Source organism: Acartia tonsa, chromosome 11, assembly GCF_053477335.1.
Source record: "Acartia tonsa isolate MP-2025a chromosome 11, ASM5347733v1, whole genome shotgun sequence".
Classification (NCBI taxonomy): Eukaryota; Metazoa; Arthropoda; class Copepoda; order Calanoida; family Acartiidae; genus Acartia; species Acartia tonsa.
In genome coordinates this window covers 30,226,667-30,253,656 of record NC_137270.1, presented here as the reverse complement: position 1 = coordinate 30,253,656, position 26,990 = coordinate 30,226,667, and the positions used below count along the sequence as shown (strand labels likewise).

General features: G+C 31.1%; 2 protein-coding genes across 3 annotated transcripts in view; one reads left to right on the top strand and one right to left on the bottom strand.

Moving 5' to 3' along the window:
* The window catches only part of LOC145332945 (uncharacterized), a 42,155-nt gene extending 25,123 nt beyond the window's left edge, over window positions 1–17,032 (top strand). Inside the window, exons 16-28 of the mRNA XM_080178061.1 lie at window positions 1,248–1,303; window positions 2,581–2,640; window positions 3,025–3,191; window positions 3,833–3,881; window positions 6,490–6,548; window positions 7,034–7,091; window positions 7,686–7,829; window positions 9,817–9,914; window positions 10,671–10,750; window positions 12,211–12,299; window positions 12,838–12,867; window positions 14,501–14,617; window positions 16,884–17,032. Of these exons, the coding sequence (XP_080034187.1) occupies window positions 1,248–1,303; window positions 2,581–2,640; window positions 3,025–3,191; window positions 3,833–3,881; window positions 6,490–6,548; window positions 7,034–7,091; window positions 7,686–7,829; window positions 9,817–9,914; window positions 10,671–10,750; window positions 12,211–12,299; window positions 12,838–12,867; window positions 14,501–14,617; window positions 16,884–16,963 (1,087 nt within the window). The 3' untranslated portion in view covers window positions 16,964–17,032. The remainder of the gene's footprint in view (window positions 1–1,247; window positions 1,304–2,580; window positions 2,641–3,024; window positions 3,192–3,832; window positions 3,882–6,489; window positions 6,549–7,033; window positions 7,092–7,685; window positions 7,830–9,816; window positions 9,915–10,670; window positions 10,751–12,210; window positions 12,300–12,837; window positions 12,868–14,500; window positions 14,618–16,883) is intronic.
* Window positions 17,033–20,878: 3,846 nt separating this feature from the next.
* The window catches only part of LOC145332944 (solute carrier family 4 member 11-like), a 34,210-nt gene continuing 28,098 nt past the window's right edge, over window positions 20,879–26,990 (bottom strand). For both annotated transcript variants that reach the window (XM_080178059.1, XM_080178060.1), the window contains 5 exons: window positions 25,473–25,519; window positions 24,644–24,731; window positions 23,939–24,015; window positions 23,442–23,539; window positions 20,879–21,853 (listed from right to left, as the gene is read on the bottom strand). In XM_080178059.1, the coding sequence (XP_080034185.1) occupies window positions 21,787–21,853; window positions 23,442–23,539; window positions 23,939–24,015; window positions 24,644–24,731; window positions 25,473–25,519 (377 nt within the window). In that variant the 3' untranslated portion in view covers window positions 20,879–21,786. The remainder of the gene's footprint in view (window positions 21,854–23,441; window positions 23,540–23,938; window positions 24,016–24,643; window positions 24,732–25,472; window positions 25,520–26,990) is intronic.

Below are 26,990 nucleotides of genomic sequence, written 5' to 3'. Positions count from 1 at the left end.
GGTGCGCGACATAAATAGTTGGAGTAGTGGGAATGCCTTGGCCCAAAACAGGCGCAACTCACTACCATGCACAGTTAGGACTTCTCAGACAAAGGTCGTGCAATCAAAGGGTTGGTTGTCTGATGGCAAATGGACGCTTTACACCGCAATCATAGGGCTTAGGGCTGACAACTCTATCCCATATCCATAAGCCACATTGTTACAGAAACACTGACGAATTGTCAGCGGCCTATGCTCCCCCCTGTGGAGTGAAAAGGGCTTGTTACTTACTGTTAGAAAGCCGTTTATAATACGATGCTAGACATAGTTTTTTCGTATGGATGAGAACCGGTTCCTATCCACCGGATTCGAATGAATACGAGAAATATAATTATTTTATCTTCAAAGAAAGAAAAGTAAATTGATAAATTGCTTAAATAACTCAAAAAAATCAGAAAGTTTCATTTTACATCTTATAGAATTTTTATAACAAGGATGATAACATCAATAAAATTAAACTTAAAAAATTAATAATTAAAGAGTTGCAACGTTTTTGATGTTAAAGAAACTAAAACTTATTGTAAAATGTATAAAGTGTTAGTTAGGACAAGGGACCAGAATTCTGATAAATTTTTCTATGAGATTTTTTCCTATTCTATCTACTTCACTTACTTCAGTTTGATGCAACTCTATAACTAATCATCATAGGAGTTACCAGGTCAATTATTAAATCAATAGGACGATTCTATCTTTCAAATTCAGTGACATATTTACCTTCTGATATTATATTATAATATTAAAGAAATTCTGAAACAAGTATTAAATCAATTGGTTAATTAGATATATACTAGCGAATATGCCCCTATAGGCATCTAGGGGATCTTAAGTAAGGGGGTGGGGGGAAGTCGACTCTCCCATTTAAATTTTATGAGGCATCTAGGGGCTTTTGAGTAAAGGTTAGGGGGAAGTCGAAACTCCCATTTTCAATTTTAGGAGGCAACTAGGGGCTCTTGAGTAAAGGGTTTTTTAATTTTAGTTTTAAAAAGAAAAAGAAAAAAAATTGGGAGGGGGAGGGGATTTTTTTCTAGATATGATTTCTCTTGAAAAGGTGGTGGTACCCTCCCCCTAAATAGTTATAAACCTTCCCATGACCTTTGAGAAGCTTCACTATCAAAGATAATTATATCGGTTTAACGGTTAGCGATGTCCTCTTGGTACAAACAGACGGACACATGTCCTGTTACTTTTATATAAGTATATCTATCTAGATGTTTACAGTCTTTCAACTCCATGGAGACAACAGATGAAAATCTTAGAAAATCAGGTCATGAATATTTTTATCTATAATTAGTAGCGTAGCGTTAATTTTACCAGAAAAGTTATTTTGTTCGATCATGTCATCAAAAAGAATTGTTGTAGAACAGTTTGGGGATTGCTCTTTTCTTTACGTCGACATTAATACCAGCATTTTGCGTTACCTGACCTAAATTGATAAAATAAAAATTATAAATATGATTTCTTAAAGAAATACCTCCCACCTTTATATTTTTAAAGGAATGTAGAAAAGTAACAAGATGTTTGTTTGACTATCTCTCTGTCTGTCTCGAAACTTGAAAGATCTTGCTAACTCTTGAAAAAAATACTTCTTACTTTCTTAATTTTTTTCTTTTCAAAATAAAAAAATTGAGGTTTAACGTATATTTCAAATTATTCTTTCTTTTTTTGGTCATTTTTTTTGTACATTTTTAATCTTCTTTTTATGAGAAATTCTTGAAATACATCAAAATAGAATTTTATATTGATATGATTTACTTAAAAATAAATTTTTTTAAGTAACAAATACAATGTTCAGTAGTAGCGCAGCAATAACAAAAACGTTTTTACTACTAAAGGACAATACCATATTAAACAGAAAAAATATGAAAAAATCATTCTCACATAAACGACCCCTTAATAGTGGATGTTAATATTCATTTATTTTCCCGAGGTAGTCATTTTTTCCCCTGAGGTATCATTTTTTTCCTGGTGTCATTTTTATCCCCGAGGTAGTCATTTTTTTCCCCGAGCATGGCAACCGGTGAACAGAATCTCAGTTCTGCACTGTGAGCTCCATCATTTATTCCCTCGGGCAAAAAATATTCATTCCTAAATAAAAAACTGGATAGGAATACCCCATTTATTTTGGCAAGCATTGCCAATTAATCGTTTTATTTGATATTGGATTTATAAATACACATACAAGTACTTTGTAGTTAATTTCTTTCTCTATCGTTCTGTTACCGTCGTACTGACGTATGGACGAGCCCTATTTGCAGTTTTGCTATTTTTTCATAAAAATGTTTCTTACTAAAACGTAATAAGAAATCATATTAAGATATTTTCGAGGTAAATTATATTTTCTAGTATCTACTTTTTAGTTATCAAATATCTAATATTAAATATCACCCATAACATTTTTCTCTTTTTTAGTATTAAAGCTTCTGGTTATGATTTTAGAGGTTATTCTGATTGTCAATGGGGGACACGGGATTATCTCAGTTATTATTTCAGATGCATGTATAAAAAATTCTACGATCCAATAATTAAATAATCTATTTTTAGTTGATACAACAGATGAAGAATTAAATGAAATTTGCCGGGACAATCCAACATTTTTAACAGGTTGGTTTGAAAGATTTTATAAACTTTGTAATTTATATAGTATTGCTGGATAATCCTTTTACATGATGTCTGGGTGTCTGTCAGACAAGGACTTCGCTAATACGCTGAACTGATATGGTTCTCCTTTAAAGTAAACTTTCATAGCTCCTGGGGAAGAGTATCACTACCCTACAAAGATAAATCGCCTCTAGAAAAAATTCCCCCACCCCTAAAGTTTATATAAAATAATAAAAGTGATTGTTCGCCCACTCCCCTCCTTCAACTGGACCTAGAGGCCTCTAAAGGGCGTTGGCTCTAGTTTTTTTTTTCATTTTAACTGACACCCTTGTTTATTTATGAATTTGTAATTCCTAGTACATAAGACAAAAAGAAATTTATTTGCAGATATTCGAACCGAAGACTCTGACCTTCCCTCTGACAATGACCAGCCACAAGGGAATGAACTTAACCCTGTGTCCACACACCCAAGCGGAGAGCCAAAGCCCCGTAAAGATTCCTCCAAGATGGCGCTGCCTTCAATATTTTTGTCTTCAAGTAACTCCACAAATCAGGTGACTAAAACATTGATAAAAAAATGAAAGAAAAGAAAAATACTGAATCAATTAAAAAGAAAGGGAGAAAAGGTCAGAATTATTGTTATCATCCATTGTTCTATCCCTTTATCGATGGGTAAATAATATATATTGTTAAAATAGATCTATCACCCTAGATGGCAAATCAGATACAATAATCCACCAAATTAAAAAAGAATTTTTAACAAACAACGATTTTTGTTTATATTTTGAATGATTCAATCTAATAATTCAAGCAAAAACATTTTTGGGCATTATAATCTTCCTCATTAAATCTTTATCCTGAGATAATAGAATATTTATAGCAGTGTTATAATACCACAAGGATGACAACATCCCTAAAAGCGAAGCTCTGAAACGGTAAGACAAACGAACATTAAAACTTGTAGAGTATCAGAACTGAATAATCAGATATAAAAGATGTATAAAAGTCGAGACAAACTAGTAACTAAATTTGTTGAAAAACTGCTTAAATACAGGATATTGTTTAAGGACATACTTACATTTTCACGACTTGATTATAGAGATGCCTTGCTTATAATATTGTACTTTTTTGTCCTAGGAATCAGTATTTAAAAAATAAGATCAATCGGAGAAATATATTTGTTTATTTTGTTTAGGTTACTTTGCTTGGAAGTCCAGCAGTACCTATCAGTGATAACAGCCAAGGAAATTTGCTAGTTTTTCCCCGATTTCTTTTATATTTTCAATAGGTTTAAGCTTTGTCAAAATAAATAGGAAACAAACTAAAGGGTGTGCAAAACAATGCGGACTCTCATAAACTCTAGTTTTGGAAATATAATTACTATTTTTGTGCTATTTTGTAGTTTAGAAACTTCGTTGAAAAATGTAAGAAAGATTATGAAGTTTTAGGTCAGTTGGGACATTTTACCACCTAGCGTCTAGTTATTATTATTAAGGAAACGTTCTTATATTTCCAAAAACTAGAACTTATAGTGTTTGTAACGGTACAATAAAAACATTTTTAAGCTACAAACACTAACTTGCAAACTGAAAAAAAATTTGTTGGGTAGATTAACTACTAAATCTATTTTTATCCAAAAAATTACTTAATTAAAATCGTTGATTTTTGACGTAAAACATTTCTATTTATAGCAAAAAGCAGATCAACAAAATATATATTTTATAAATTTTACGTTTACTTCAATTTTGAAAATACTTTTTTTTGCTTCGTTTAATTATTTTTTCTTTTCTCAAAGGTAACACGCATGTTAAAATTATTTTTAAAAAATCCTAAATTAAATATTTACATTCTATTTCACTTACGTTCACATACACACACACAAACTCAAAAACATTCATAAACTTTTTCAATTCCAAAAAATTTGTAGAAATCAGAAATTGAAAATTGTGTAAACCAATATAACTTTTGATCCAACTTATTCAGCCATCAAATCATATCTTATATCGGGCGGCACAAAAATAACCAATTTTTAAAATAGATTTTTAAAAGTGTCTTATTGATATAATCATCCTTGTCTTGAATTAGATTAAAATTGGAACAATAAAAACTTTTATTCTTTCAAACGATATCAAGACGCCTTATGAAGAAATCTTTCTTTCTTTGAATCATCTTAAGGTAAAATGTAGTTACAAATCATTAATTTTTAGAAATTACTTCATTTAATATTCTTCAATTCTTTTTTTTTCAGTTCAATATTTTTTTATTTGGTAAATGCACATTTTCTAATTAACAATAGTAATAAAATTGACATTTAGGAATTTGATATACATATAATTTGAATTTTTTCAAAAGTTTTTAAATTATTATCATTCTTAAATAATTTGGAAATATTTGAATTTTAAACGTACATATTTCTAAATTGTCAAATAATTTATTTCTACATACAATTTTAAAGCAACGATTTTCTATAATTAACATAGGTCCGTCCATCCGAAACGGTTGGCTCTTTTTTGTTTATTTAGACATGTTAGAATTGTTCTATCAATGTCGAACTCTGCAGGATGGTTTTGTAAACTGATAGGTACGATTTAGAAATCATAGCAACTACATAATCGTTACCAGAATGTTCGTAGGTTCATTGAAATCATGTTGATTGTTAACTTTATATTATAACCGAAGCATTATTATATCATAAACGAATCACCATTCCAAGTTTGAATTCTAACATACCTACATTAACGATACGTATACAGTGTGCACCACATATAACCGGACTCTTTTTACAACGGCCATAGCGCCAAAACTACTTGCCCAATCAGGACGTTTGACCCCACTATACAAAGCTTAGGTAATGACCTTTAAGCACAAAAAAATCTTTGGACGAAGAGTGGCTCGTACTAGAGCTCTCTATCTAAAATGGCTTGGCTGTAGTACTCCGGCAAAGTGAAACGTGGCAGATTTAGAGATGTCAAAAACGTCAACTATCATGTAAAATCGTGAAAATTTCTTGGTTCTTATATGGAACTTAAAAACTCATTTAAGATTGCGCTGACAACCCTAGCTGAAACATCATGCCATTTCTAAAAAGGTATGGAACGTCGTTTTAGCTCAACTGTGGTCCAAATAAAGGCCTCCGTGTCAAAGGGTAGCTTGAAAGTTGTGTGAATTTGGATCCTGCGGTTACTCACGTTCCTAATGTGGCCTCCCAGCAGCCCGATCTTAACTCAATGGACTTTTAGGCCTGGGCTACTTTGAAGCATGCACCGAATGACAGGCCCATGCCACGAAGACCTCCCTCATTGCCACTAACAAGGAGAACTCCGCCAGCTTGGAGAGGTACATTTTGACCTGGGCCTGCCGGCGGAGGCGGGTAAAGGCGGTGATTGATGCTGGCGGCGATTTTATTCAATGATCTAATAGTCTAATAGTTTTCTCCCCAGTTTTTAAAATTTAATAAAATCTTTAAAATTGACGATTTTATGTTCATTTGTCCGGTTATATGTGGCGCACCCTGTACATCTTTTTTCCCTCCGTCTTTGATGCTAATAATAGTTTGTATACCTAGAACTTGGTTTAAACCAAGGATCTAAAGTGATAAGACAATTGCTGATAAATTGTTGCACATCCCCAAAGATGATAAACAAAATTACTCCTCATGTAGATTACTATTATTGGTTGAAAAGTTTGGACACCCAACTTCATTAACCAAACAATAAAAATTTAATTAAAGTTCCCAAAGTTGGTAAAACAACAAAGAAGAAAACATAAATATAAACTTTGGGGACTACTGTAATAAACTGCCCAATATCCTCTCCCTCCATGAGTTAAAAAAACCCGCAAATTTTGGTGTAGTTGATACGAGTGACGAGGAAACAAGTAATGATGGTCTAGAACCAGAGTCTACTTTTAAGGTAACAATTAATAACCCGTGACTGTGGCTTAACACGTAGCGCATCCGCTTGTTGTCAGGAAGGCGTTAGGTTCGAATCTCGGCCAGACGCCGTGTCAAAGATAAAGACAATAAAGTGGTCCCTACTGCTTCTATGTCAGGTGCGCGACATAAACAGTTAGAGTAGTGGGAATGCAAAGGTAAAATAAACGACAAACTATTTTTTATTTTAAAAAACCGAAAAGTAGATTAGATTATTAAAAAGGATGATAATATCGATAAGTAGTGAAGCACATGAATCAAGTCTCCTCTGTAGCATAAAAGACGGACGGACATATAATGTGAATTTAAGAGAAATATTTTAATACAAAGAAGAATCTGCACATAATCTTCACAGCAAAGTAATTTTAATTTTTTTATATAATTTTCTTATTTTCCTTTTTAAAGTTACAATTTGAACCTTGACTATTCTGTTTACAATAAGATATAAATATTCATTTTATTTAGATGAAAAGAGCTAAAAGTTTGTCTAACTCTGTGTCTTCAAAATCTTCGCCCTTATCAGGTAAAATAGGAAAATATTCTTTGATTTGTCAAATGTTATGCTTAGGTCAAGCTTACATTAAATTTACTTCTTTGAATCTTTACAGGTCACATTAAAAAGCGGGACTAAAATAATAAATCAGCCATGCAACGTCATAAAAACGAGGGAGATGAGAGGAGAAGTGGGAAAGAAAACCCCTAAAAAAGAGATGGAAAATCCCTCATGGATGAGTTTTGAGACACTTTGTCCCACTACATTAAAAAATAATTACAATTTTGTCCAAAAGAAAAACATCAGTAACAAGATAACATTATTTCATAAAAAGGCGACTAATTAATTATATTACAATAGAAAAATAAAAAATAGTTCAGAATTGGACTTTGGCGACTCTTTGCTTGGTATATTAGTATGAACCTAAAACATCTAAATACTCCTTAGACGGACGGACAGACATACGGACAGATATACTACGGACAGCTTGAAAGATACACAGACAAAAAAACGGACACATGGACTGTCGGACAGAAAGACTGATAAATGTCGTACAGACGGGTATATCATACTTGTAGAGCTGTTACCCTTCTAACAATAATTCATCAATTTCATTTTATTCAGTTCATACTGGAAACAAGCACAACAAGCCAGATAACCGGTTATTATCTGGCAGCCGGGCCGGATCCAGGGCCGGATCTCGCCGCTGTTCTGTAGAGAAATCCGAATCGTTGCCGACAACTGTGGACAACAGCAGACGTGCTTCAGGTTGGGGTAACTTTTTATTTTATCATTTTTTATTGTTTGTATGGCAAATAATAGTTAAAAAAATAAACGTGCCTCAATTTGTGATCAAATGTGTTTGTGATTAGGGATCTAAAGGTATAAGACAAAGGCCGATAAATTGATGTACATAAATCCTCAATGATGATACACAAAATTACCAAAATTTACTAAAGTCCCCAAAGTTGATAGGCCACAAAAACGAAAACGTTATTATAAAACTTTGGAAACTAGTGTAATAAACAGCACATTGTCCCCTCTCCCTCTGGCTTGTGATTGTGTGTTTTCTGGCCTTAACATGTGTATGCGAGAGAGCTTAGACAGGTATAGCCAACTAGCACAATAAATAGAAATAATTATTTGCGGATCAGTTTAAAATCCACTAAAACAGCTGAAAATCACAAAACATTAAAAGATATTTTTTCTTATTAATTCAGTTGTTGGTCATAAAATTTTTTATTGCTTATTATTACGCAGTAATAAAAAAACCTTTACTAATAATGAAAATAAAATAGTTGTACTTTATTAGTCAAATATCAGTCTTACTTAAGATTTAACTTTACGGGGGATAAAATTTGGTGCATTATCTGATTACAAACTTATTTAACATACAATATTTTTAATGATTTTAAAATTGTACTTAATTTGTTAGTAAGTATTTTGTAAGTTTAATAGTAGCTAAGTAATCAGTGAAATAGTTTGTTATTTACATCATTTACTTTTATTTCAATTCGTAAACGGACCGCGCGCTGGAAAGTGTCATAAAAATACGTTTAAAAAAGAGTAATGAGAGGAGAAGTGGGAAAAGAAACCCCCATAAAAAGATGAATTTAGACGTGTTTTTATGACGTCACGCATGACTCTTTCCAGCGCTCCTCTGTAAACATACGATAAATTGAATTTTATTTTTAAATTAAATCAATTAACGTCACAATTAACTGAAGATCTAAACCAATCAGAATACATTTACAGTAGCTTTGCTACTTTTGGTATTTACCAAATAATCTTTCATAATTTCCAAATTTAGTAGATTTAATAAAATAATTATAATTAATGACTCCGAAAAATGTAGTTAAATTTAAAAATATTGACGTAAATGTTTATTAATCTTATTTATAAAGATCAAAGTATAGTTTTAATAAAATGTAATTCAACAAGAACAATAATGTCAATTAGTGCAGAGAGAGAGAGAGAGGGGGGGGGGGGCAATGGGCTGTTTATTACACAATCCCCAAAGTTTTATATTAATAATGTTTTCTTATTCGTTGGCTTAACAACTTTAATTTGGGGACTTTTATTGAATTTTGACTGGTTGGTTCATTTAGTTGAGTGTCCAAAAGTTTCAACTATTAATTGTTATCAACAGAAGTGGTACTTATGTGTATCATAATTTGGGATGTACATCAATTTATCGGCTATTTTATTATCCCTTTAGATCCTATTGGCACAGAATAACATGATAACAATAGTTTAGTTATAAAGATAATTTATATGTTTATACTTGTAAAGTCTTTCTTTACTGTCTACATATAAGAGGGTATTTAGTATTTTCTAGGATCAACAATTACAAAGAAAGTTTAACGCATGAACCCATTAAGTAAAATAGATGATCTATGATCAGCAATTCCTAATTTTAAACATAAAAAGATGATAAAAGATTGTTCTTGTGTATTTTTGAACATAATAGAATTGTATGCTTAGTATTAAACTTTGTAATTCGTAAAAAATGCCTTCTTTTAAGAAACAAAGAAACGTTCCATAATATTTTTGATAGAAACATAATAATATATTTTTTTGGAACGGAAATAAATTAGCGGGTTTCGTCGTATTTCTTCTGATCGGTTAGGTAAATGTTAATGATTGCCCAGTAGGGCTAGAGCCTCCCGCAGAGGCCAGAAATAGGAGAAATGCCACTGTGGAAATACGTCAAACCCCGCTACATCGTTTTTTTCCATGGTCCCATTTTTTTCAGGTGTAAGCTGCAACGGGTCTAGAGTGAATAGTATTGCCTTCTCAGAAACAGAAATTGACACTTCTGCCAGTCTGGAAACTGTTGTCCCACCTACAAAGGTAACAAAGCATTGCATACAAACAGTAAAACCAGGGATTTAAAGGGATAAGAGAATGGCCGACAAATTGATGTACAACCCCAATGTACAATGTACAACTTTATAAAACAACTGACCAAAATTAAATTAAAGTCCCCAAAGTTGTTTAGCCAACGAATTAGAAAATGTCGTTATAAAACTTTGGGAAATAGTATAATAAATAGCCCAAAGTCATCTCCCTCCCTGCAATCAAACAGACCAACCATCAATGATCACTTAAGAATAGTTTTGCTTCTGTATAACAAAAAAATAGAAATAACGTAATAAAAAGGCAGTTTCCCTTAATATGCCTTGTATAACAAAGAATCCTTCCCCCTCCAGTATTAAAAATAAAAAGGTAACTTTGCGTGTTTGTGTTACTTTAGGTTATCTGAAGTACAGGGAGAGGGGGAAGGGGGTTAATTAAGGATTAAGGTGAAGACAAATTTTATAAAATATTTTTAGAAGAAAATTGTACTGTATAAAAATAAGAGCAATATTAATTTTAAAACAAAACATTGTTAAAAATTTATTTATGTAAATTTACTCTTTATTTTATTATTTGGAAGAAATCCTGTTTAGAATTTAACGAAAAACAAGGATTACCATTTTGAAAATCTTCTTCCCTTTTGTTATTCATTTTATAATTAATTTTGTATTCTACCGAAGAAGAATTTTTCAAATCTTAAATGTTAAATGTTTTGTTAATATTAATCAATGAATATTTTTTAATATTTAGATATCAAATCCACTGGATATCCAAGGAGGGTTTGTGGCTGTTGAGCATGGATATATTTACTTCTTAATTTGGGATAATAGGTATCATATTACTAGTGTACATTAGTAGGAATTATGCATTTTTAAAAGCGAAACTTTTCTATAATTAGGGTCGGTTCGTCCGTCCGTCCGTCAGTACTTACCGTCCGTCACATACAGTTAGCTCTTTTCCTTTATTTAAACAGGATAGAATTATCCTATCGATTTTAAACTTTGCATGCTGATTCCTATAACAATTAGGTATGATTTAGGAAGCGTAACAACTTTTTAATCGTTATCAAAAAGTCCGTACGTCCAATTAAAACATGCTGATTTTTTACTTTTTTGACAACAAATCTTTGTATGTTATGATTATCTATTCATCTGATTTTTGGAATACTACAAGGTACAATGTTATAAGCGAAGCATCACTATAATCATTTTCTAAATATGTAAGTATGCCCTTAAACAGTATCTTGTATTTAAGAAGTTTTGCAACTAATTTACTCACAATTTTCTTTAGTCTTTGGTATTAATATTCTGCTTATTCAGTTCTGACACTCTACAAGTGTTAATGTTCGTTTGTCCAACCATTACAGATCTTCGCTTTTATGATTGTTGTCATCCTTGTTGAAAACATAGTAGCGCATCAATATTAAAATAGTAATATTTCGGATGTATGACTCATGTGAGATCAACTTTGCATGTCTGAATTTGCTGCTAAAATGAACAATTAGTGTTCCCTTTAAATAAAAACACATTTAATTATGAGATGGTATTTTAGCTAAGGGAAACCTGATTCGACAGGACTAATCTAGCTGTGCCACTAAAATCAATAATAACTGGAGCGAGAATTGTTCGATAATTTCAAGTCCTTTGTTTTGATAGCATTTACATTAAAAAAAAAAAATCCCCACGCAAAGTTTAGGCAGTCTGTCTTTGATAATAGCTGAGATAAACATGAATTGATCAGTAATATTTTTACAAAAAAAATCATCATCTTAAATATAAGAAGGAAATATATATTTCCCCTTAGACATCTGATTGCTCCATATCATTACAGTCTGACTGACAGACCAAATGAGTCACATAGTAGATGATCAGCAAAAATCCTCACAAAAAATTCAACCTTCTATTCAGCAACAGACCTTTGCTTTGGTATTAAAAATACTCGGTTATTAGAGATTATATTTCTCAAGATTTACCTACATTCTAATTAATTCATTTTCACATTAGTTTGTACTTAATTTTTTTCTTCAAATTAATAGTTCAATTATACCTCATTCTTAGTGTTCTAACATCGTTTTGGACTAAAAGGCGTCAGGACATACTCTAGTTTAAGAGAAGCAGTGGCGTTACTATAGTCAGAACTCTAATTATATAAACTTTAAATTATTTTCTAATTAACGAGAAAAGATTACTTCATTTATTTTCTAGAATCGAGAAACTAAATTGAAACTAATGTATTTATTATTTATTACAATTATGATCTACAAAATAATAATATAAATATTCTATTTCAGTGATTCTATGATAAGAAGTAGAAAGCTAAATTACAATTATGATCTACAAAATGAAAATGGCGAAGAACAAGAAAATATTTCGTCACAGGAAAAAAATATCACCAATTTAGATAATTTAAACTTTAAGCTGCTTCATACTAAAGCAGATTAATGCTCATCCTGGCATTTTTATAGATTAAATCTGACATAGCTGGTACAGTTCATGGCAAAATTATCAACTTTATCAGGATGCAAGCTGCCAAACGGCTGAATGTACATGTTATTTCTGCACATAGTTATAAATAGTCTGGAAAACCCAGGACCTAATGACGCACATAGAACAATTGAGAATAGAACTTTTTTGCGCATTTATGTGCGCTGCTAGTTAATTGTACATTATTGAGCATTACGTTTACAATGTAGTTAAATTATTATATTTTTTTAATGGAATAAAATATGCCCGACATAAGCTAGGGCTTTTATCAGTGGTAAGAAGTGCCCAAAGTTTTAGGAGATTGATAAATTTATATATTGAAAAAAATTAATTATGTGTATTAACAAAAAAATTTTTAAAAAATTTTAAAATTAAAAAAAATTTATAATGTAGATTAACATTATGATTTTTTGATATTTTTGTTGTTGGCTAGGTTAACAATGAGGAATCTTTAGCAGAGAAAGGTAAATATTTATTCTATTTCCAAGACAGGAATAAGAATTTTTTATTACAAGGACAATATTGTCCATAAGTAGCGCAGTTATGATCAACCACAATGTTGGAAGAGAAAAATAAAGCAGTACGTTTGAATTAGTGTATTCTGACAAAGTTGCTTGTTGTTGCAGGGATCTAAAGGGATAAGACAATGGCCGGTAAATTGATGTACATCTACTTTGAAAATACACAAAATTACTTTTTCTGTAGATTATAATTATTGATTGAAACGATTGGACAGTCAAATTATTTAACAAAAAAAAAAAAAATTCAATAAAAGTCCCCAAAGTTGGCAAGGCAACGAATAAGAAACGTTATTATAAAACTGTGGACTAGTGTAATAAACAGACCAATTTTCCTTATATTGATGTCTATCTTATTGTTGCACTTGAAATCGATTTAAATTGTCAGTTTTTAATGTGTCACCTTTGGTTGTCATATAGCCTGTATACTTATAGGTATAATCAAAAGCATTTTTGTTGTTGTTGTAAATTTCCTTTCTTCGCCTGCATTGTTTATTTACAAAGCTATTTTCAATAAGAAAGGGACTTAGAATAGAAAAATATTTAACCATTTCCTATCTCTCTAAACATGTTTTGGTCTTTTATTTTGATAATATCAAGCAATTACGCTATTACTATTCAATGAAAATCTGGCACTTTTGCATTAAAGCAGCTTATAAAGCCTAATAAATGGAAATTTTTTTTTCATGAATAAAAAAAACTTTATCTCTGAACATTATAACAAAAAGAGAAGTATTTGTTAATCAAAATTCAGGAAATATTCAATTAATTAAGAGTAGTGGGTTATAGAATAAACAAAGATGACAGCATCCATGAATACCGATGCACTGAAAAATATTTAACACTTATATTCCCCTTTATGAATTTTATGTCTCTTGGATCATCATTAAAAAAACTGTCAGACAGCCGTCTATCTCTAATAACAACCAAGAAATTCAAATTTTTCCATTAAGGCAGACTGGAAGGAAGTAAGGTATAGATAGCTTTGCTCCTAATAATATAACAAAGGAAACAAAGAAATTTAATTTCTTTTATGTAAAATAATTTCATTTTTTCCTCGCGTTTTTATACTCTTAAATTTTTTTTTATAATATTAGCGAATCTACTCCAAAGTTTACTCGTCTGTCGGTGTTGAATGGTTTAAAAAACGTATAATTTAATTTAATTTTCTTAATTCCTTTGTAAGAAATACCTATTTAACCAGGGATCCTAAGGGATAAGATAGTGTACGCTAAATTGATGTTTATCTTCCATTATGATTATGAATTATCACCTATATAGATTAAAATTGTTGTCGGGAAAGTTTGGACTAATCAAGACTATTTAATATTAACAAAAGTTTAAGTTAAAATGAGGAAAAGTGTTTTTAAACTTTGTACCAGTATAATTTACAGTTCAATGTCACAATGTACAAAAAATTTGGGTACTTTAATTATTGATTAGTTTGCAGTATCTAACTAAAGGACCAAAAATTTTCGTCAACAATATGGGTAATTTTTATTATCATTCCGGATGTACACCAGTTTATCGTTCATTGTCTTATCCTTTAAGGTCCATGTTTACCAAGTATTTAATTTAGATATAACCAAAGATATGGAGGACATAGTTGATTTTGTAATGGAGCTTATTAATGCTGAGAAAGAGAACAAGGGAGAAAATGGTAACAAGGAGAAACAGAAAACTGATGCCATTAAAAGTAAGATACTTCTTTGACCCGCGACCGTGGCTCGTCGTCGGGGTTCGAATCTCAGCCTGACACCGCGTCATAACTAAAGACGTTGAAAACAGTTCCTACTGCATGTGAGCAACATAAAGTGTGTTACCTTTTTTTATGTTTTATTATTATTTGGCCACAACTTGGTAAAAAATGCTCGCAAATCAGACCTTTTTCGACTAAGGATACTCAAATGGTTCCTTTACAAGCCCAATCAATCAGTTTTAAGATATCTTTATATTTAAAGAAAAATTTATGAAAATACTAAAAAACAGCAAATTTGGGTGTTACCTTTTATATGCACAGATACCATAAAATCAACAGAAAAATACTTATTTTTACTTTTCTGTCATCTTTAATGTTTGATTCTGTTAAATTGGTTATTCTTGAAGGGATTTATGCATTGAAATACACTGAAACATAATATTGGGCAAAAATAAATGTATTTCAAAAAAAGAAAATTTTGAAAATAAAAAATGAAAATCTAAATCTTAATTTTGGAGATGATGATCTAAAGGACGCTCTTACTGGTGGTGATGATGACCCAGATGGTATCCAAGAACATGAGCGTTATGACAACTCATCTATTGAACTATGGTCCAATTTTTGTATTTGTAGCAGCCTCCAATTAAAAGTTGTAACAAGAAATATAATCATCTTTTAAAAACTACTATATTTACCTTATGAATTTGAGAATTTAAAAACCATGATTGTATGTTTTGGGATTTCTCTTGATTGGAGAATGCTACAAATACAAAAATCGGACCATAGTTTAATAGATAAGTTGTCATAATGCTCATGTATTTGGATACCATCTGGGTCCTCATCACCAACAGCAAGAGTGTCTTTAAGATCATCATCCCCAAAATTAAGATTTAGATTATCATTTTTTTGCCATATTAAAAAACTTTTTGTTTTACTTTTTGGGCTAATTATTATTGCTAACAAGTATTTAACTATATCCTGTCAACTGGAGGTTGGCAGCTGTCCTCTAAAGTGATAGAGGTCGAATTTCTTATTTTCAAAATTTTCTTTCTTTGAAATACATTAATTTCTGCCCAATATTATGTTTCAGTATAATCAATGCATAAATCCCTTCAAGAATAGCCAATTTAACAGAATCATACTTTAAAAATGACAGAAAAGTAAAAATAAGTATTTTTTCTGTTGATTTTATGGTAAATGTGCATATAAATGGTAACACCCAAATTTACCGTGTTTTAGTATTTTCATCAATTTTCCTTGAAATATAAAGATATCTTAAAACTGATTGATTGGGCTTGTAAAGGAACCATTTGAGTATCTTTGGTCGAAAAAGGTCTGATTTGTGATCATTTTTGATGAAGTTGTGGCCAAATAATAATAAAACATAAAAAAGGTAACACACTTTAAATGATTAGAGTAGGGGGGAATTCCTAGGCAGATAAACAGGCGCAACTCATTACCATGTACAGTTAGGACTTCTTAGACAATTTTAGTTGTCTGCTGAATGTTACTTAACCGAATAATCTAGCGGCTACTCCATAATTCCCTTTGTCAGTCAGTCCTTCAGTCTGTCAGTCCTTCAGTCAGTCAGTCAGTAACGCTATGGGGAAATGTGATTTTCTCGGCTGCTATTGAAGACAGCTGAAATTTTCAGTATGACATATGCGCATCTATTCTTTACATTGTTCTGTTTGTCAATGACCGCCATGCTTTAAAAGACATAAATCTTATTGGACCATGGAAACAAAACGAATTAGCAGGTTTTGTCGTATTTTTACAGTAGCTTTTGATAGGTTATTTTATGTTAGGTTAAGTTCGGTAAATGGCTCGCAGGGTTAGAGCCCCTCCGCAGGAGCTAGAAAATAAGAGAAACGCAACTGTGGAAATACAACGAAATAGGTTTTGTGATTTTCTGTTAGCTTTTGCACATTCTCTCTCTTTCTTTTCTTTGTTATGATAACTAACATCTTTAACCTACTTTTTCAGTCTGTCAATTTTATGAGTTTTTTTGCTACTTATGACAATTATCATCTTGTTATGTCTTTTGTTTGTCTTCGTTGTAAAAATTCGTTCTTGATTTTCTCAACTACTATTTTAGATAGACAGCTGACATTTGTGGTCAAGATTCCTATTATTCATACGAATCTGCCCTAAGAATTTATTGTCTGTTTGTCTGTCGGTCATGCTTAAAAAGGCGAAAACCATACTTTTTCATTTAAAAAAGGCATCAATTTTCATAAAAACTATTCTTGTTTAATTTTAGAATCTGGGACAAGAGAGAGCAAGAGAGTGAAGGAGAGAAAGGAGAGTAAACGAGTTAAAGAAAATAAAACTACTGTTTAATTTTATCAGTAAATGTTATGGAACACAGTAAAAGTGTCGGACTGATTATGACGTAAAAAAATTAGGCAATGAGAGGCCATTATTGACCAATGGTAAAATTTATAGTGGCCTCTCATTGGCTAATTTTTTTTACGTCATAATCAGTCCGACACTTTTACTGTGTTCATTTTATGTCATTGTTTATCATTTGTATTGTATTGTTTATCGCATCTACTTTATAACTAAATACTGTCCGTATGTATATATCTCGTAACTTAACATATACATACATATAAAAATGTATCTTGAGAAAAGTTGGAGGGGTATGGGGGTGATTTGAAAATTTATTTCACAATATCTTTTCTCCTATTTCTAGCCCCTGCGTTAACGTTTTCTTATTCGATGTATCACCAGCTTAGGGAACTTTTATTGAATTTTGATTGGTTGGTTCATTAGAATGAGTGTCCAAACGTTTCAACCACTTATTGCAATCTAAATAAGAGATTTGTTTATTGGGGATGTACATCAATTTATCGGCTATTGTCTTATTCCGTTAGATCCCTGAAATTTTATAATTAAGAAGAATGGTAAATTGTTTTTTCTTTCACTACGCACTTTTAAATAATTCTTTTTGTACAGAGGTTTTATTATCAAGGAATATTGCGTTTTAGAATATCACAGTGACCCAGTAAACCGAGAATGTACGTTAATTTTAAAAGTACTAAGGAAAATACCTACTTGAAAGCTGATTTGGGGTTCACAACAATCTCCTTGTTTATTGAATAAACCTTTCCAAATATGCATACGGTTTATTATTTGCCAAGTGGATAACTTTTCTGCACTACAACTCAGATTTTTGTACTACTCTATATTTTGGTCTGTTGGGTGGTTCTTACCTTCAGGAGGGCAGAACAAAAGTTTTATAGTCCCCGAATGTCTAGATATCTAGCTGTCCATGAATGTAGGAGCCGAAAACAAAAATAAAGAGAGGAAGTGCAGAAAAGTGGCCCACTTGGCAAATAAAACACCAGATGTATTTGTGTAACTGGAGGGCAGAACAAAGTTTCTTAGTCCCCGAATGTCTAGATATCTAGCTGTCCATGAAGGTAGGTGCTGAAACCAAAAATAAAGAGAGGAAGTGCAGAAAAGTGGCCCACTTGGCAAATAAAACACCAGATGTATTTGTATAACTGGAGAAAATCCAAATATATAATTAAGAAAATTTAACACTGAAACAGCCTGACTTGGACATTTCTAATATTGCCGCTAAAATAACCTAATCACGTCTTGTCTTTTTGTCTGAAACTAGCGTGCTATTGGATGTTTATTGACAAAAAGGTAACATGATTGGTTCATTTTAGCGGCAATTTAGAAATTTGCAAGTCGTGTAGTGTCATCTCATAACATTATGACTATTAAACTATCTTTAAAAAGTAATAGGATCTCTATGTCTAATGTGTGTCTGTACTGACAGATTTCGCCAACCGCTGTACCGATATGGTTCTTCTTTACAATGTAGCTTCTCTTAGGTCCTGGAATGTTAATAATAAGTGAATCACCCCTAAAGAAAATATACCCCCCCTTATAAACTTGAAAAAGACCTACAAAAATCCTTCATGAATATGTATAAAATAAGTTTTTATTTTTGTAAATAATTTGTAAATACATAAAAGAAATTGAAATGTTTGCAGGGATAGTACAGTGAACGATTATTTAATCTCTTTCTTAAAACAAAATTAGGCCTACGGTCCTTCGGTATATTTGAAGGAAAGTTTGGATAATGAGTCGTTCTCAAAGTTTCCTCTTAACAACCATAGGTAGAAATTAGTTTTTGAATGTATAGGGGTAAGTTAGATTTTTGTTTATTGTGTTTTCCACCCCTGAGCGTATGTGTTTTCCTACATATCTGTGTAATTGATATAGATAATTATTTTCTTTTAACTTGTAATTGGTAATTTCCCTTCACACATCAAGTGGAGCATCCTTGAACCATACCCCTCCCCCTCACAGCTTATTGAAAAAATATAAAGCTGTTTATAGTGCCTATAAAAAATGACGTCATACAATACAAATGACCAATGATAGGCCAATACACAGACTAAAATACTAGTATACATTTTAATTGTCCAATGGAAGGCCAGTATGACGTCATTTTTATAGGCACTGTAAATACTTCAAAAGATATGAAAGGAGGATGGGGTAAGGGAGGGGGATGTCAATTTCCCCTTTACTCGATTAAAAAGGTATCAAAATATTATGTCGAGACTCTTCCTTAATATTTAATTTTTGTTTTTAAGACTTTATAAAAATCTAATTACAAAAATCTCTGAGATGGGGTTTTATAAAAATGCCGCGTTTTTTCGACATTTTTTAGGCATTGATTGATTGAACGACGACGATGGGATTTCAACAGAGTATATAACTTAAGAATTCAAAATTTTAAAATTATTATTTTAGCCATTTATATAATGTCTAATACAACTTAAATCCATTTTTGCTGCATATTAATTAATGCATCTTTTCAGATCTGTATTAGACATTATACAAATGGCTAAAATAATAATTTTAAAATTTTGAATTCTTAAGTTTTATACTCTGTTAAAATCCTTATTTGATCGTTAAAGATTTCAACAGAGTATACAACTTAAGAATTCAAAATTTTAAAGTTATTATTTTAGCCATTTGTATAATGTCTAATACAGCTCTAAAAAGATGCATTAATTAATATGCAGCAAAATGGATTTAAGATCATTTGGTTTCTTCTATGAAGGCCGTACCAACAAAAGCGAAATAATTAAATAAATAGTTGTATACTCTGTTTAATCAATCAATCAAGAAACGCGGCATTCATTTTTCAAAAACCCATATCTGTATAATATGAGGAGGTTAAATGTGCTCCACAAACAATTGGCGGGATTTCACCAAGAAATATAATATCCAAAGAAATATATCATAATGATAATTGTATATAAATTTGTTTGTTTTACATGTTAATTTGTATTTTTGTATCATGTTGTAGCAAATAAATATATTTATAATCACTTTTATCTTGAATATTTATCAATCTCAGATAATTTTGTCCATAAGTAGCGCGGTAATAACAGATAATAAACAATTTTGTAATTGATTTTGTGAAATTAATGACTCGCCAATGAAAACGGAAAGGAAAATAATATTTTTGACATTAAACACTTTGGTAAAGTTAAAACAACATTAAATAAAAGAATAATAAATCACCAGGAATAAGGTATTGCCAATCAGCAAAATAATTCTAAAATAATATTTGGGGGGCAGATAAAAAGGTCGCCAATTATATTAAAGGTTTCGTGATTCTTTTCCGAATAAATTTCGTTGTCTTTTTTAGGCTGTTTCCAAATTATTCCTTCCCTATTATATAAAGTAACAAGGTTTTTTTTTGTCTGAAGCTTAAGATCGTGAACCCTTGAACTGATTAGGTTATCTATTTTAGTTGATCTTCACATAGGTTTCATAGTAGTTTTAGGCTAATTTATTTGGAGATTTAGGTTTTAAAATTGTTTTTAGCTATTTTTCTAGCACCTAAATGCAAGGGGAGCGGCCGCTAGTTTCATATATATAAAAGTTTCATCAAATTAACCGGACTAAACTTGCTTGTTGCTGGTATTCTTATTTTAAAGAAAATCGTATTGCGTAAAAATCATCTAATTCTATGAAAATTTTATTACTTTGTCAATGAATGCTTTTTAATTATATTTTTCGTTAATTAATATCTATACAGAGCAATCTTAATTTTATTTTTTAATTAAAATGATAATTAAAAACTAAACAAGGTCAAAAACTTCATGGTATAGCGAAGTTTTTAAACTAACGTCTAAAGGAAGATCAGCTATCACAAAACCTAAATATAACCAACGTAATAATAAATATGTAGAGAAGCTTCGCTAATACAACTATCAATCTAATAACATAATATATACATACATTTTTTTTTTTTTTTATTTTTATAGGAAATATCAAGGTACATTTTTATTACAATATAGACTTAAATTAGGAGTTCTTTATAGTGCCTATAAAAATGATGTCATACAATAAAGATAACTAATGATAGGCCAATACACAGACTAAATAACCAATGGCAGAAGAGTATATATTTTAATAGTAGACAAGTATGAGGTTGTTTTTTTATTGGCACTATAAAAAGCTTTCTTAAATCATTCATCCTAATTACTAAAAGAATTGAAAGTTAATATTCGGTGATTTTTAATTTAATGTAATATAAAAATTACTAATCATTACTTATTAATACCAAATAAAAATCTTTTTTTCTCAATTATTATTACCAGACTATTTTTTAATGAAAATAATAGGTATGGCACAAGAAGGAAAAAGAAATAAACATGTTTATTATTAAGAAATATCTATAGATTACATTCTAGGAATACTGTATTCAAAATAATATAATAAAGGTCCATTAATTCTGAAAATTAAGTACTGTTAACTAAAGATTTTTAAAACAAAATCAAGAGAAAACAAAAAATTTTAAGAATTGACAGAAATAAACAGTAATATTTGGATAATTTTAGAGAACTTATTTTAATAAAAATAACATACTTACAACAACGTCAAATACACAAAATTAAATAATCTTTTTTATTCAATATTTAAAAAAAAAACACATACATTTTACAATACATATCCAACATTTAGTGTCTTTATTAAATCAAAATAATTCTTTTTCTGAAGATGGCTAAAAATTGATTGACATTTAGATAAAAATTAATTTTATGTGTACCTGGGTCCCAAAAAAGTAAAAAATCCGAATAATTTTCTATGATTGTTCGATGTTTAAATCTTAATGCGCAGATTTAATTGGAAGTTGGATCGATAGCATCTAAATATTTCTTCTCTATGATTCTTGGGATTAGCAGATGTCTGAAACAAAATTCATATAAGATTTCTTTTAAAACAAATTCATTTTTTATGCAAAGAAACTAACTTATATTACCATTTCAAGTAGTAACTGGGATTTAAAGGGATAAGACAATGGTCGATAGATTTATGTATCTCCAATGATGATAAACAAAATTACCCTTTCAGTAGACTAAAATTAGTGGTTGTAACGTTTGAACACTCAACTTCATGATCCAACCAATCAAAATTAACTAAAGTCCACAAAGTTATTAATCAAACGATTAAGAAAACGTTGTTAAAAAACTATGGACACTAGTGTAATAAACAGTTCATTGTCTCCTCTCTCTCTGCCTTTTAACCTATATTAATGTTTACCGACAGACTGACGGACAAAAAAAACAAAAACATATTCAAGTTGCTCATCTCTTTGTTATAGTTATATTATCAATGAATAGTGCTTATAAATTCTATAACTATAGTCCTATATAATATAAAAATTAATAGATTTGAGAGGAGCTTACCTTACAAAATTATATTATATTTTAGAACTTGTACAATTATTTTTAAAAATATTCCATTAGGAAAATCAAAAACAAAGAAGTCATTGTTAAGGATTCAGTGCTCTTTATCCATAAAATCACTTTTGGGGCACCAACAACACCCCCACCTCGATCTTATCTATAAATCTACTTTTAGGATATTTTAAATTAGTAAAGCTTAAGAGAAGCTTAAAGGTCATGAGAGCCTCAAAGTTTAATCCGTCGAAATATTTTTGTGGGTAGGGGAAGGAACTATACAATTTAAATGATCCCTCTTTTAATTGTACTATCTTTTAATTAGGTAAATATTTCGCATGCTTAATTATTAGCGTGCACAGGATTATACCAGTGAGATGTAAACCATAAGGGAGGGGCGTCGTAGCTCAGTGGTAACGCACTGAGTTACGGTGATGAGAGCTCGAGTTCTAGTCCTCATGTGGAAACTCGAATTTCTCAGTTGAATACATTCACGCAACTTCCCCTGGTTGTGTAAGAAGGGGATTATTGAGTAAGTTTGGATACTTAATAGTCACGTACATAATATCAGTACTACCCTTATCCCAGGCTCCTCAGCGGAGAGCGTCATTCATTACGGTGACTTAATTTGGGACACCTGTCATACTCGGCGAGGGTGAGGTAATAATGAGTAGCTCTCATGAGATAGCGGGTCAAGTCATAATGTGCTTGAACGTGGAGCTAGATAGCCCTAGTGGCTATAAAAAAGTGTCTCAGCCTACTCCATGACTACTTAGGTCCAAACCCTAAGAGACTATGGCTAATCAATCAATCAATCAATCAAACCATAAGGGGGTAAAATGAGAGGAAGGTGGACAATCTTAATTTAAATAAAAATTCTAAAAGTTAGGACTCCTCAGACAAAGGTCGTGCAATCAAAGGGTTGGTTGTCTGTAGGACGTTTGGCCCTTCAGTAGCAAGTATTGGTTCAGAGAAAAACCAAAATAACATCTAATGGTGTACTCATTCCTCTACAGCTTAAGGTTAAGAGGTTATTCACAAACAAACATCCTACTATCTGATGAACTAATATTTTCAAGGAAGCTTCTTCTTACCTTACTGGGAGGAAAATAAGGATGACAACAGGGAAAATCATCTTGGTATAAGCCCAGGGTATAAAACCAAACACGCATAGCACTGCCAATTGAATTAACTAAAAAATATTAATAGAATTAGAATATTTGCTAACCTTTGGAAATCATATAATTTCTATGTATTAGATTTAGTACTAAAACTTCTTACTAATTAAGGTTTTACCATAAGTTGCAAGTTGAGGAAAACAACCACTTCCATGTTTATTTCATGGTTTGATTAATAACAAACAGTCATTGCTTTTTCGAAGTAAAAAATTTAACAGACATATCAAAATCAGTGATTGATGTATGGGTAAGGGGGCTGTAAAACAGAAAACAAGAGAGTCCAGTGTTATTTTATTGTCAGATGTCCAAATTCTTAACAATCAACACAGTACACTTAAACTGTTGTGGAGTAACAATCATAATTATCCTCATCTCAAACCGCTGGTAAAAGTTTAAAAATGTATAAAATGAACCTGGCAAGTTGTAAACATGTGAATTTTCCTCTGTGGGACTCTTTTAACATAGTGGTGTGGTGGGTACGCGGCTTGCTCTGATAATAAAACATGTTAATGCAGGTAAAAAGGGGATAAGGTATAGCTAACAAGCCGATTAATGTAAAATAATGTTTGAGGGATAAATCAAAAGGTTGTCAGTACTTGTAAACGTTGTTAAAATTGATTCAGTCGTTTGTTTCGCAGGTGGGTAAAACTTTGTTTAACTTACATATTTTAAAATAATTATGTGAAACTCTTAACATTATTCAAATTTTAATATGAAATATTGGGAGGTAAATTAGTTTATAACAGGCTTTAATCCTCAAACTTGAAAATAAAAATAAACAATCCAAAAAGAACAACATTTACAAATATTCGTTTATATGCATCATAATAAAGTAACAGGATGTCTCTCTGTCTGTTCCAACTGGTCTCGCTAATAACAAAACCGATATGGTCCCAGGAAGGTTTATAACAATTTTGGGGATGGTACCACAACCCTCCCAAGAGAAATCGCCACTAGAAAAAAATACCTATCCAAGGTTTTTCTTTTTAAAACTACAATTAAAAGATGGGAGACGGGGGTCGAATCCCTCACCTCTTCAAGGGTCCACTAGAGGCCTCTATTGGCGTGTCCGCTAGTGAACTGATAAAGTAAGACATGTGCTAAAGTGATGCGATTACCTGTAAATAGCAAAGAAACTCGTTCAAACATCTGGTTACCATAAAGAGCAGTGACAGCCATGTACAGAAACAATCCATCCAGAACAGCCTTAAATTTATATTAGTGAATTTAGTTCATAATAAATATTACTATTATATTTTACACTAGCGGCTTCGCCCCTAGCCTCTAGGGGCGATGCCCCATGAGGAATTTCAAAAAAATTTATAAAATATCTGGTACTGCCCATAATTTATGGGCAGCACCAGAAATTTTTTTTGGGAGGAAATTTTCACTTTTGGGGGGTTGAAGAAGGTGTCCCACCGCCCAAGAAAATAGCTTATAACCACCACAGGACCAATAGGTATATAACCTGAAAAGTAGAATCCGATCGATTTAGTGGTTCAGTGGTTCCCAAAAAGGCCTCACAAATAAAGTAGTATTCAGTTAAAATGACTTTGAATCACGAATAAATCACTTGAGTTCTACATTACAGGGAAGATTTATAGGTCTGGGCAGGTATTTAGCTTTTAATAAAAGTTTTTGGTTTCTCTAAGCGATAGGGGATCATTAGCTCATCCTATTACATAAAGTAATAAGTTTTTTTTAGCAAGATCTCGCCAACCGCTGAAACCAATATGGTTCTTCTTTACAATTTAGCTTCACATGTTTCCTTCGAAAGTTAATGACTGTATTTGGGGAAAACACCACCAGCCTTCCTAGAGAAATTACCCCTAGACAAAAAAACGACAACCCCGAATATTTTAACTCCTTTTTAAAACTAAAATTAAAAATGGAGGGGTCGATTTCACTCCAACCCCCTCAAGTGTTCAATATTGTTACAATACTAACCTTAGGTACATATCTCAGCACATATTGCAAGAATAACAGACTTATACCTAAAAATAATATTATAAGAAAAATACTGTGAACAGAAATAAAAATACTTCAGTTATAAATCTATCTCAACCATAACATTTAAAAATTAGTAACTACTGCTCCTTCATAACGAAACTTCAAAGAAATAAATAACTTGTAGAAGTGAATCAAGCAATATTAGCTTGGTCGTTTCTTTTTTTAATTTTGGATTGGGGGATAGATTTTTTTCTAGGAGATTCTTCAGTGGATGGAGTTACCCTCCATCAAAAGGGACCCTTCGCTAACAATCGTACAAATGGACATACAGAATTCATTGTTACCTTTAGTTTACATATCACATCAAATATACAAATTATTTTTTGAGAAATATAAAATTATTGTATTAAGGATAATTTTCAAATATTTAACTCACGATTTTCAATATTAAAAAGTATGGTATTTAAAAAAAGCATTCAATTTTCCTTTAGAATTTAATTGTTAGGACTCGGCAGTTTTTTTTCTGCAAAAATTACTAAGGGCCCAAGTGTAAGCTGCAGTCGCCGGAAAGTCTATTCCAGTACGGCTTCGAAACCGCTGGATAAGAACCGGTTCCAGCAACACTGATAAAATAATGTATCGAATCGAATGGTTTTATATCCAGTTTTATTCAAATATAAAAATGTACCTTTATAATATTAAAACCAGTTTTGTTAGCCGTGCCTTCGTTAGATCGGTGCTAAAAAAACCGGTTTCAATCCTATAAATGTATATTTTCATATCCGCGGAAAACTGTTTATAAACGATGCGATAAATAGCTATTCTAACTATATATCATTTTCATATCTCAATAGAACTTCCCAAATATTCGAAAATCAAATATAATTTCAATAAAAATATAAAATATAAATAAACTACAAAAGTTTTTCTTTCCAAATATGTTTAGTACGTCATTTACTCAAAATAAATACGAGAAGTCAAAACAAACATATTGAAAACTTTTGTCTAAGTTCGCTCGTCCTTATGGCGCTCATAGTACCTTTTTTATATTATAACTTTTATAGTTTTAAGACTGTTTGTAATGGCGATTACTTAGACAATAAGCGCAGAATCTTAATAACTATATACTTAACTGAAGAAGGTTTTAACGTCCAAGTTAATGTATAAACAACAGCGAATTTAGCTTCTAAAGAACAAATTTTGAAAACAGTAACTTGCTACCAAATAGTAATTATCTTTTTATCATTTCATTGCTTGTAAGGATGTTATGTTATCCTTGTTAAAAGCAAAGCATTTCTAAAATTAGGGTAGGATCGTCCGATATAATCATCCTATTCATCTGATTTTTGGAATACTGTTTCCTATAACAACAAGATACAATGTTATATAATAAAGTCCTAAAAATGTAAGTATGTCCTTAATTAGTATCCTGCTTTTACGCAGTTATTCAGCAAAATTACTTACAATTTTGTTTGTACTTATACATTTATATTTTGCGTATTCAGTTCTCACACT